At 35.0% G+C, this 13,286-nt stretch overlaps 1 protein-coding gene across 2 annotated transcripts in view; it reads left to right on the plus strand.

Annotated features, from left to right (window-relative positions):
• The window catches only part of RABGAP1L (RAB GTPase activating protein 1 like), a 560,468-nt gene that overhangs the window by 106,907 nt on the left and 440,275 nt on the right, over positions 1-13,286 (plus strand). For both annotated transcript variants that reach the window (XM_074349821.1, XM_074349820.1), the window contains exon 11: positions 9,170-9,311. In XM_074349821.1, coding sequence (XP_074205922.1) covers positions 9,170-9,311 — 142 coding nt within the window. The remainder of the gene's footprint in view (positions 1-9,169; positions 9,312-13,286) is intronic.

Raw genomic sequence — 13,286 nt, forward strand, 5'->3', positions numbered from 1 at the left:
TTTGGATTCTGCTGGTTGTATTTAGCCTAAAGAACTATAAGATAGTGGGAATACTTAGGGGCTACCATTTACTCTCAAATTTGGCTTTTATTGTTCTATAAAGTGTGTCTCACTATGACACTGTATCAAAGGAAATAAAATTGAATACACTATTGAACTGAAAATTGAAGCACTATTTCATTCTGGGTGCTGAAATAAGAATAGGTGGTTTATTATGGAACTGTCAAAAACTTGAGGAATTATTAGTTGAATGAAAAGGATGTATTCTGAAAAATTAGTTTTTAAATATTTGAAATTAAGCCAGAAAATACAGGGTTCTTACTTACCTATACTCTTTGGCAATGCATTTTAGAAGTAATACGATAGTTGTTAAGCAAAGCAAGAAGGCAGGCAAAGTGACTTGGGATCCTTTCATTAAGTATTAGCATTCTTCTCCCTTATCGTTCTTTTGTGGAGTTTAAGAAAACATTATTACCGCGTAGCCTGTAAGTGAGGAATAATCCTCTTATCTAAAGATTTATATTCTTTTAATGTGTTGAAAATTTAGTAAGTAAAAACAAAAGGCTTCTCACCTGGAGAGTAATGTGACAAGGAGAGCCACATGAGTATGATGGGGAAGTAGCAATGTAATTGACATTTAATAACAAAATTTTGCTCATTCATAGTCAGATGTAATTTCTTTAGGTCCAGATAATATTCTTGCACTTAAGACTATGGTATTAACTCTTAAAATACTACCTGTTCAAAATTTTGAAATGAAATGACTTTCTATGAACAGAGGTAACAGCTCCCCCCCCCCAATAATGGTATGCAACATTCTTAACTGTGTTGTTCTTTATAAAAAGGTTTTTGACTTTGTGCTGGTGCCAAAATGTAGTAAAAATTGGTAACAGCAAAGTTATATTAGGTATGAAAGAGTGGAAGCAAATGGAGATCGCTTGGAAAATGCAACGCTTACTTCAGTGAACTCAGTGATCTTTTATTTCATAATTAGGCTTCTATGAATAGGATAGAGTTCAAGAAAAATAGGAGCAGATTTAGCTGATTAGATGAAGTTATTGTAAAACAGAGTTCAGTTATCAAGGGGTCAACTGAGTCAGCAGGAGGAAAACATGTAGGGGGTGGTTTTTGAATTCTTATTTGGGGGATGTGTGATAAGCTACAAAAAACAATTTGAGGCAATTATATAAAAAATGTTATGAAGAAAGAAGTGCTTATATAATATTCATTTTAAAGATAATCTTAAGAAATGTTATTTACATTAGATAAGTTTAGAAAATCCAGAACATTTGGAGGCCAGCACAGAGTATTTTAATGCAGACTGACATTTCCTGAGACACAAAGTATATGTTGTAGAATTGGTAAGGTTTAAATAATTTAAATAATTTCTCTTAGCATATATGATTATCATGATGAACAAATTTTCTGGAAAAAATGTGTCACTGCTTATTATGGAGATTTTTAAACTCTAATAATAATAACAAATTAAGTTGTATTTAGTTATTGGAGCATCTGGCCTAAAAAGACATAGTGAAATTTACATTTGATTGAAAAGGAATTGCCTGTTCCAATACAGCTGTGTAGTGTGTATCATGTATTTTGGACTTAGTACATGAAATGTTTTGAATTTGTATATGAAATAAATGTCAGGTGAAGCTTGTTCTCAGTAGGTAATAAAAAAATAAACCTATTAGAAGCCCATTTATCTGTGTAAGCCTTGGTTTCCTTATTATAAACTAAGAATGTGGGTTAATAGTATTGCTGAATTTTTTTAATCTCTAAAATTCTATGACATTTGAGTTAGTGAATTGTATAAGAGATTTTTAGCACAAATAAATCCGTGACTATTGTAGTCAAGTTAATTCAAAGTTAATTTATAGCATCTGTGGTAGTGGCACAACAAGGATAAGATATTTAAAATATAACCCTTAGCCCCAAAGGAACTTTGTGTCACCTCCTATTAGTAAGGAAATATGTTAAAATTACTATTTTATAAAGAAGGCTATGATAAATACTAGATGAAAATAATACACAGAATGCTGTGGGATTTAGACAAAGGAGGGACCATAGCAGAGTGACACAAAGTGATGGTTGAAAGAAGTCGCTCTGAGGATATATGTGAGTCCTTTTTCTGATCACAGAAGAGATGTAATATTGTATGGGTGGAAAAATGTTCCCTTTTTCCAGTCTAGGTTCTTTGGCTGGTCTAATCATTAAATAAGTATGACATTACTAGCAGAAAAATTTACTTATGTACATATGGGAGCCCCATAAAGGTATAGAGACTCAAAAGACAACTGGTAATTGAAGCTTATATACCATTCTGAGCCAAAGAAAGGGAGGAGTCTAGGGATACAAAGGAGAGGAAGGCAGGGAGAGGAGATGTTTGGGAAACAGAGGTTGCCTTGTTATGTAGATAACTTTCTTAGATAAAAAGGTATCTGGTAAAAGCTCTCTTCCTGGTACAGGCTTCCTTTACTATGTAAATTTAGGCAGTTGAGGGAGAGGTAAAATAGCTTTCCTGAATCTGCTGGGTTTTGATTGCTTTTAGCTCAAAATAGTAATCCTTATGCTTGTTACCAAACTCAGATTTGGCTGCTCACTGCTTGAAAACCAATACTCGTTGGTTGGAAAGGAAGGGTTGCTTTATTCAGGAGACCTGGGGAGAAGGCAGACTCATGTCCAAGAACCAACTCTGAAGATTCTGCTCAACCGTGGAAGTTTTTTAAAGTGAGAAAGGGGAAGTTAATTGCAGTTAATCATTTTGGGATGTGATCAGAGTTGAGTTTATCTTCCAAGCAGACTTTCTTCTGATTGGTTGGTGGTGAGGTAACAGGGCAATGTTACAGGAATATGGTGCTCTGCCTGAAATTACCATCCGCAGCATGGTGGGGGCTTTAGTTGTGCAGAAGAACTCAAAGATACTGTTATGTATATTCCTTGAGGAGGAACCAAGACTCTGCCCATTGCTGCACTATTGTTTCTTGGCTGCTCCTCCTTTGTTTCTGCATTCCCTCCCTGCCTTGATAAGCAACTGTTTGAATCTGCCCTTTTGAACTCAGGGAAGGTCTAGGAGGCTGAATGAAGCTTATTTCCTATAAACAAGAAATGGAGGAGACGGAAAGGATTTGTACCTGGGAGGGCCCCACAAGGTTCTGCTTGGTTTCATGCTAATGTGGCATATTTTGGGGTGACAAATTCTGCTCCCCCGAAATATATTTTAGCATATAAGATAATGTCTGTAGACTATAAAGTAAGCCAAAATATTAACGATTTGATTCTGATAGTAGGTGAGAGGCTAATTGCCTATTCTGTCATTTGGTAGCTGTATCTGTGAGCTTCAGCTTCTTTATGTGTAAAATGGAGGTAAAAGTAATGCGTACTGTGTTTAGAGTTGTTTGCTCATTTATGTATTAGTTAAGTCATTTAATAAACACTTATTAACTGCCTACTCCGTGACAGATTACTGTTACAGACGTTGAGGGATATAATGGTAAGCACTGCAGATCAAGTCTCTGCTTCATGGAGCTTCCATTCTAGTGGAAGGTCGATACATGGAGGGGGCGGGCAGGCGGGCAGGCAGGCAGGCAAACAAAAGGCAAGACAGTGGATAGCAGCAGAGTGCTATGATGATTGAGTGGGTATGGGGTTGTCAAAGAAGGCCTCTCTAAGAAAGAGACATTTAAATGTCTGAGGTCGGAGTGATAAGAGGGAACCTACCAAGATCCAGAGAGTGACCTTTCAAGTGATGAGCTTGGGTTGTTGCCAGGATTGAATGCTTGCTCTGTGTAGTATTATTAACATTATACTTATTTGCCCAGAAAGAGTTCTAGAATAGCACTGGAACAGGATGTGGAAGTCATCTTTGTGTCTTAATTATTCTGCATATTGTAGCACAGTTTAAAGTATCTCATGCCTCAAAGTGTTGTATCATGTAACAGCACAAAACAGTAACCAGAAGTAACACTTATATAGCACTTACTGTGTGCTGAGCACTGTTCTAAGTACTTTACCTGTTTTTTGAGTCTGCCAGGAATAAAATTTGGATTCAGAAAAGAGAAAGAATCTCATGAAACAGGCAAGGAGGGTGTTGGGGTGGGAGAAATTTTCCTCTACTCTGTTAGGTTCTCCTGGCTGGTCTAAGAATTAAATTGACATGAGATAGATTAACAGGAGAAAAGTCAAACAAAAGTTTAATAACATGCACACATGGGAAAGACACAGGAAAGTGGAGCAACTTGTCACCGTATTCGGAGCCCTCACCTTAAATACCATCTTCCGTTAGAGACGAAAGAGAATGTTAGGGTTAGGGTTAGGGTTAGCGTTTTGCAACTTGAAAGAGAAAAAAGGTAACTCATATGGAGATAGAAAAGCAAAGGTTTGGTAAAGGGAAGTTTGCTGGGCCATGCCGAGACAGTGGGATACAGAGTGGTTTCTGCTCTCTAGGCCCTGCTGAGTTTCCCCCACCACACCTAGCCCATATTCTTTGCAGATATCTCTCCTGATAGCTGGAACAGGCCCTCTATCTAAGTTCTTTTAGGCAGTTAGGGGGAAGGTAAAAACTTTTTCCTGAGTCTTTTACAACAACTTTTTCCAGAATTTATTAAAAAATTCTGTATTTGAAACTCAGTTGCTAGGTATAATATTTAGGTCTACGTAAGATGATAGTAGTAAAGAAAATTATGCTTGTAGAGGAAAATGAAATATTTTACTATTATTGAAAACCTTCTACAATAGCAGGGTTGAGTAGCAGTGACTGAAACCATATGGCTTGTAAATCTTAAGATGTTTCCTATCTAGTTCTTTGTAGGAAAAGTTTGTCAGCTGCTGATAAAGAATTGTATTGCTTGGGAATATGGTCTGTTTTCTTTCTTTTCAATCTATGTGCCTTTTCTTTCCTTTTCTTGCTTTATTGCACTAGCTAGGATTTTCATGCAGTTTTGCCTAAGAGTGGTGACAATGTACTTCCTTGCTTTGTTCTCTCAGGAGGAAGGCATTTAGTTTTTTACTGTTAAGTATGATATTAATTGTTGGTTTGTTGTAGATATCCTTTATCCAGTTAAGAAAACTCCCTTGTATTCCTAGTTTACTGAAAGTTTTTAACATGAAAGAGTGAATGCTGCATTTTCTTAAAATTCTTTCTGGTATTACTTGATATGATCCTGTAGTCTTTCTTCTTTAGTCTATGAATATGGTGGGTTACATTGATTTTTCCAGTATTGAACCATATTTTGCATTCCCTGGATAATCCCCACTGGTCATAATATTTTATTTTTTATGTGTATTGCTGGACTTGATTTGCGATTATTTTAGGGTTTTTGTCTTTGTGAGGGATATTGATTTGTGGCTTTGTTTTCTTGTAATGTCTTCTTTACTTTGATATTGGAGGAATGGAGGCCTTCTGCAGTGAGTTGGGAATTAGTCTTTTTCTTATATTTTCTTGAAGATACTTTTTTTTTTTTTTTTTAGCATTGGTGTCATTTTCTTCTTTAAATGTTTAGTAGAATTTGTCGTTGAAACCGTGTGGGCCTGGAGTTTTCACTTTCAGAAAGATTTTAACTACAGATTCAATTTGTTTAGTAGAGATAGCATTTTTCAGGTTATCTATTTCTTCTTGGGTAAGTGTGGGTATTTTGTGGCTTTCAAGGTATTGGTTCATTTCATCTAAGGTGCACAGTTAATGTGCATAGTGCTGTTTGCAGTGTTATCCTTTTGATGTCATGGGTTCTGTAGTGATAGCCACTTTTTTGTTCCTGGTGTTGGTAATTTGTATCTTTCCTTTTTGCTTTATGAATTTAGCTAGAGATTTATCAATTTATTTTTCTTTCTAAAGAACTACCTTTTGGTTTTATTGATTTTTAATTTTTGGAGCTCCCAATTTTATTGATTTGTGCTGTTACTGTTATTTTCTCACTTCTGCATGCTTTAGATTATTTTGTACTTCTTTTCCTAGTTTCTTAAGGTGGAAACTTAGGTTATTGATTTTGGGATGCCTCTTTTGAAATATATATAAGCATTTATATATATATATAGTGTGTGTGTATGTGTGTATATATATATAGTATCTCCCTATGCACACTTTTTAGATGTTTTCCACTAATATTGATTTGTTGTATTTTTATTTTTGTTCAGTTCAAAATATTTTCTAATTTGAGCCTTTTTCTTTGACTCTAATCCATGGATTATTTAGAAGGAGTGTTGTTTTATTCCCAAGTATTTGGGGATTTTTCAGATATATTTCTGTTGTTGATTTCCAATTTAATTGTATTATGTTCAGTAAACATTTTTTAATTTTGGTTTTAAAAATTTTCTTTAAGTTTGTTTTATAACCCAGGAGATGATTTGTTTTAGTGAATGTTTACATGCTTTTGAAAAGACTGTGTATTCTGCTGTTATTGGGTAAAGTGGTGTATAAACATCAGATCCTGTTGTTGGTGATGCTCAGTTCTTCTGTAATGTTGTGTTGTATGTCTTCTTTTCATTACTGTGAGAGGAATGTTGAAGTCACCTATTATAAATGTGGGTATGTCTATCTCCTTTCATTTTTATGAAATTTTGCTTTGTACATTTGAGAGCCTGTTGCTAGGTGCATACACTTATAAGATTCTTAAGTGTTCTTGTTGAATTGCTTGTTTTAACATAGTGCAATGTCCTTTATGCCTAGTGATTTTTTTTTCTTGCTTGGTAGTCTACTTTGTCTTATATTAATATAGTCTCTTCAGCTTTCTTTTGATTATTGTTGTCATGGTGTATCTTCTAACCTCATTTTGCTTTCAGCTTGACTATACCGCTGTATTTATAGTGAGTTTTTTTGTAGATAGCATATAGTTGTGTCTTGTTTTTAATGTAAGTTCAGAATTCTCTTTTAATTGTTATATTTGGTGATGTGTAATTGACATATCTGTTGATATGTTAAAATTTAAGTTTATCATTTTAGTATTTGTTTTCTGCTTATTTCTTATCTTACATTTCTTTTTTTTTCCTTTGCTGCCATCTTTTGGATTATTTGAACATTTAGTTAGTATTTTATTTTTATTATATTTCTTTTTGTGATTATTTTAGTGGTTGTTCTAGGGATTTGTTTTTCCTTGTTTCTTGAATATAGTAGAAATGCAATAAATATTTGGTTGATTTAAACATAACCACTTAACTTACCATGGCTGTCTTTTTTTTTTTTTTTCTATTTTTAATGCAGTGACAATTTTATTATTTTCTAAATAATTCAAAAGTGAACTTGAAATTTGATTTATGGCTCAGAAGTAATTCTTGAAAAGAGTGAATAATTAAAATAGTTATATTTTCATAATTTAGATGGATTACAGTGCAGGTAGATATTAGAGATAATATCTATATTTATACTTGTATTATTCTGTGTTCTTTAGTGCCTAGCATGGTGTTGTAATAATAATGGTGATAATAAAAATAATAGTAGTAATAATAATAAATTTATTCCAGGTACTTTGGTATATGTTCAAAGCATTATTATATTTAATCATCTTAATAATGTTGGAGATGGTTTATTTCCATTTTATTCATGTGGATACTGTGATTCAGCAGAGTTAAATATTTTGTCCAAGACCACACACTTATTCATAGTGAAATTAAGTTCAGACTCAGGTCTATTTGACTTCAGAATTCACGTTTTACCATTAGTCTAGTCATTCATTCCACTGATATTTGTCAAGTACGTACTATGTGTCAGGTACTGTATTATTTCTGATTGAAAATCAACATAATCCTTGTCTGTATGATGCTTACTCTCTTGTGGAAGAGATGGCCATTATACAAGTAAACATAATAATATAAAAATATAATGTGTAGTTACATTGTAGTAAGTATAGTGTTGGGGAAGGACAAGGCATGATGAGAATCAGAACCATGGGGACTTGGTTTAGATTCTTTGTAGAAGTGACATTAGAGGTAAGGATCCAGGATTAATGGGAATAGCAGAGAGTAGGAGGAAAAGCTGTATTGGCAGGAGGAAAAAGATGTCCCAGGGCCTTGAGTTGAAAGTTTCCAGAGCTGAAATAAGGCCAGAGTGGCTGGAATGTAGTAACAAATGTTCTTTGTGAGATGAGGCTAGAGACAGGCAGGGTCGGATTTATCTAGGGCTTCTGTAGGCTATGCTACATTGGTTAATTGGCAGTTGCCTTAATTTTTCCTTCTTAATGGTTTAGAATGTAAACCATTTATAAGGTGAAAAATGTCTACTTCTATAAATTAGTTGATTACTGTAGCTGGTCTCTCTTTACCTCAGGGCGAGGTAGTCAGTCCTTAGAATCTAGCATTACTTTCTTATCTGTCTGCCCTAGAATCTGTGGTGCCTCAGGTTTTTCTTTTCTTTTCTTTTCTTTTTTAACACCTTTATTATGGTATGGTTCCTGTACAATAAACTACACATATTTCAGATGTACAATTTGATGAATTTTGATAGATGTAGACACCCATGAAACCACCATCAGAATCAAGACAGTTAACATTTCTATCACTCCCCAAGAGGTGCAATTTTTGAATTCCCAGTGTGTCCCTTCCCACCCCCTTTACCCCCTGGTAACCATGAGTTTGTTCTCTGTGTCTGTGAATCTGTTTCTGTTTTGTAGATAAGTTCATTTGCGTCTTCTTTTTTCTTGGATTTCACATATAAGCGATATCATATGGCATTTTTCTTTCTCTTTCTGGCTTAGAATGATGATCTCTGGGTCCATCCATGTTGCTGCAAATGGCATTATTTTATTATTTTTTATGGCTGAGTAGTATTCCCCCCCCTCCACACCACATCTTCTTTATTTAGTCATCTGTCGATGGACATTTGGGTTGTTTCCATGTCTTTGCTATGGTAAATAATGCTACTGTGAACATGGGGGTACGTGTGTCTTTTGAGTTATATTTTTCTCCAGATATATGCCAAGGAAGATTTTTCTGATAAAAGAAATTGAGTGCTTTCAAAATGGTTAGTAGGTTTCATTGTATTAGTTAAAATAATGCTACATTTAGAATATCATGTGGAGAACAACATACTTTAAAATTTTTTCTCAATTTCAGAAATGTTGTAGATCAAACATGATGTGCTGCTCTTCATTTCAGCTCTTTTTAATGACCATTGAAATACTACCTTTTAGTGCTCCTTTCAGATTTCTAATGTTGAAACACGTGTTTATATCTTTCTCAGTCTGAGAGAAAAGGCCATACCAGTGCTGGAGATGCAATATACGAAGTGGTGAGTCTACAGCGAGAGTCTGAGAAGGAGGAACCAGTCACACCTACTAGTGGAGGGGGTCCACTGTCACCGCAGGAGGATGAAGCAGAAGAGGGTGAGAAGTGAAACGTGCTCAGTTCCCTCCCTTTATATAGCTGCTGTACTTATAATCCTCAAAGATGGATGGATGGATGTGTGTGTGTGTGTGTGTGACTGTCTGTGTGCCTATGTGGTGGGTTTGGGGAGGAGTGGTGACTGTTCCTAGTCTCTGATACTCTTAGACTAGTTTCTACTAGATGCGGAAGAGAACTTGGTCCATTTGGTTTCCTTGGTTGCATAGTCCTCCGTGTCACTGATGCAACTATTTAAATTTGACAGCCTAACTTTGCTGTCTTGCTTCCTATTTTAAGTATTTGTGAAGTGTTCAATAAGAAGTTTCAGGTTCTCTGAGATGTTTTTAGTGGTATGTCATGTCCTACTCCTCATTTGACATTGTTCAGTTCTGACTTGTCTTTTTGTTGTTGCCTTATCAACTCACTTGTTTTGAAAGAGCTGATATCTGCTCTGTTTACTACATGAGTGCTGCTGAGAGATGCTTACCAACCTCATGAGAGTCATGCTTCATTTGGCTCTGTGCTCAGTACTTTTTATAGAAACTAGAGCTAAATGTTGAATCTTTACTTTAAACCCTTGTATTATCTGCTTAGAGGATAGGGTTTATTAAAAGAAAGTTTCTGAATTTGTATTATTTTTGAAAAAAGTATTTTAGAATTCTCAGTCTTTCTCTCTATGAAACCATTCCTTTCTTGGATTGCCAGAAAAATAATAGTATTTTTAGTTAATATTTGTTGGGTGCTTATTATGCTAGACATTATTCTAAGTGTTTCATTAAAAACACTTTATGGTGGGGAAGGTGTAGCTTAGTGGTAGAGCACGCTCTTAGCATGCATGAGTTCCTGAGATTCAATCCCCAGTCCTACCATTAAATAAACTAAAAAATTATAATAATGAATAAATAAACCTAATTACCTCCCCCTCAAAAAAACAAAAAACAAAACCAAAAAAAATCTTTATGAAGGTATAATTTACATACGATAGAATGTACACATTTTACGTGTATGTTTCATTGAACTTTGACAAATGGATACATCTGTATAACCACCGCCAGAGTCATAATATGAAACATTTCCACTACCCCCACTAAATTCCCCTCATGCCCCTTTACACTACCCTCACCTGTGGTCTCTGGCAGCTACTGATCTCTGTTCTGTCACCATAGTTGCCTTTTCTACAATTTTATGTAAAACAGATCATACAGCACAGTCTTTTGTATATAGCATCTTTCACATAGCACAATACTTTAGAGATACATATATGTGTATAACTTTTATATATATTGTGTCAATAGTTGGTTCCTTTTTATTGTGAGTAGTAAACTTGTATAAAGATATGCCATGATCTGTCAGTCTGTCTAGTCACCAGTAATTGGACCTTTGCACTGTTTCTAGCTATTGGCTATTAGGAATAGAGCTGCTATGAATATTTGAGTACAACAAGTCTTTGGTGAATATATGCTTTCATTTCTCTTGGGTAAACACCTAGGAGTGGAATGGCTGGGTCTTAGGGTAAGTGTATGTTTATAACATTATAAGAAATCAGTAACATGTTTTTTAAAGTAGCTGTACCGTTTTCCTTCCTTATCAGCAGCAGAGGGGTCAGCTGCTTCATATCCTTATAAACATTTGGCGTTATCAGTTTTTCAGACTTTAGCCATTTTGGTTGGTGTATAATAGTATTTTGTGATACTCATTTGAATTTCCCTAATGACTAATGATGTTGTGCATCTTTTCATATGACATTTGCTGTCTGTATATTTCTTGGTCAAGAGTCTATTCAAATCTGTTGCCCATTTAAAAATTGAGTTGTCTTCTTACTGATTTTTAAGATTTCTTTGTATATAGATAAAGGTCCTTTATCAGATAATGTTTTGCAAATATTTTCTCCTACTCTGTCATTTGCCTTTTCATTTTTTACATGCCTTTTGAAGAGCAAAAGCTTAACTTTTATGAAGTCCAATTTGTCATTTTTTTTCCTTAATGAATTTGTGATCCATTTAAAGTTTCACACATGGTTGGAGGTATAGGTCAGAGGTTTTTCTGTGTGTGTGTGTGTGTGTGTGTGTGTGTGTGTGTGTGTGTTTTGAAAAACACTTATTATCTCCCGGTACCCGTGGATCAGGAATTGGGGAGTGGCTTGTCCGCGCAATTCTGGCCAAAAGTTTCTTAGGAAGAGTCAGATATTTCCTGAGGGGATGTAGTCATCTGAAGACTTCATTGGGTGGTTCTGAAAGCTTTGAGAAGCTTCCAAGGGGCTGATTCATATAGCTGCCAAAATGATGCTGGTGGTTGGCAAAAGGCTTCACTTCCTCTCCACGTAGTGCTGCTTGGGTGCCCTGATGGTATGATGGCTAACTTTCACCAGCAAACTGACGTAGAAGTTACAATGCCTTTTCTGTCCTAACCTTGGAGGTACACAACATCGGTTCCTTAGTATTCTGTTGATCATAGAGTTCAGCCCTTACTTCCATTGTGTGACTCCACTGTATTTTTTAAAAGACTTCCAGCAACATTGTTGTGGTCATTTCTATCCCAGTCAACATAAAGAGGAGAAGACCAGAGATCACATGCAGGGGAATTTTGAGTCAGACCTAGAAGCTGTGCACATCATTTTCTGCTAGACAAGAACCATAGGGGTGGTTGGGGGATGTAATTGAGCTGTGTGCTCAGGGTGAAGAATAAGCAGGTGAGGCGAGTATCTACCAGAAAGTTGCTTGAATACAAGATTTCAGGAAATGCCTTGTAAAAATGACATTTCTTTAGAAATGAAAAATATATGGAACTAGAATTTCGAGAGAAGAATAATTATAGAATGACCAGCCCTACTCAGTAAAAATACATTATACAATTTAGTATCACATAATTATGCCTTTTATTCTAACAGTAAATAAAAATTCCTCACTTCTATCCACTAACTTAAAAGAAGGATGAGTAACTTACATGGATTAAACATCTGCTTTGTGGCATGTAATGTATTAAATATTTAATAGACCTGGCTTCATATTTTACTCACATTAGCCATGAGAAATAACTGTTATCATCCTTACATTATATATGAGGAATAGACTCACAAATTTAAGTAAATTATTTCAGGTCATAGGGCTGATAAGTATGATATTACAGAATTCAAATCTATGGTAGTCTTATCTTAAAGCCCATGAATTTTCATGACACACAAAATCAAGGTACAGGCATACTGTGGAGTTATTGTAGGTTCTGTTCCAGATCACTGCAGTAAAGGGGATATCATAATAAAGCAAGTCACCAGAATTTTTTGGTTTTCCAGTGCATATAAATGTTATGTTTACACTTCACTGCAGTCTATTTGGTATGCAATAGCTTTGTGTCTAAAAATAAGTACATAGCTTAATTAAAAAATATTCTGTTGCTAAAAAATGCTAACCATCATCTGAGCCTTCAGTGAATCATAATCTTTTTGCAATAGTAACATCAAAGATCACTGACTACAGATCACCATAACAAATGGAATAATAATGAAAAAGTCTGAAGTTTTGTGAGCCTTACCAAAATATGCCACAGAGACTTGAAGCAAACAAATGCTGTTGGAAAAATGGCACCAACAGATTTGCTTGACCCAGAGTTACTACAAAGCTTCCGTTTGTAAAGTATCTGGGAAGTTCAGTAAAGTGAAGTGCAATAAAATGAGGTATGCCTGTATTCTTCTTTAAACCAATGAATTGATATTAACTCCACTCCTAATTGCTTAGAAGGTAGTATTTTTAGTATTCCCTTAAGAGACAAGATATTACAGATCTTATATTTTCTAGATCATATTCTAGATCTATCCAAAATCACAGACTTTGGATAGGACATAATGCAATATCATCTGAAAAATATAACAAAAGACCCTGTCTTCCAAACAGCACTGTTTAATGTGAAAGCATTTTGAAGGGTGATTTCAAACATGCAGATAAACTGGTGCATTAAAAAAAAAAAACTTTAGATATAGAATA

The sequence above is a fragment of the Camelus bactrianus genome, chromosome 21 (genome assembly GCF_048773025.1).
Source record: "Camelus bactrianus isolate YW-2024 breed Bactrian camel chromosome 21, ASM4877302v1, whole genome shotgun sequence".
Classification (NCBI taxonomy): Eukaryota; Metazoa; Chordata; class Mammalia; order Artiodactyla; family Camelidae; genus Camelus; species Camelus bactrianus.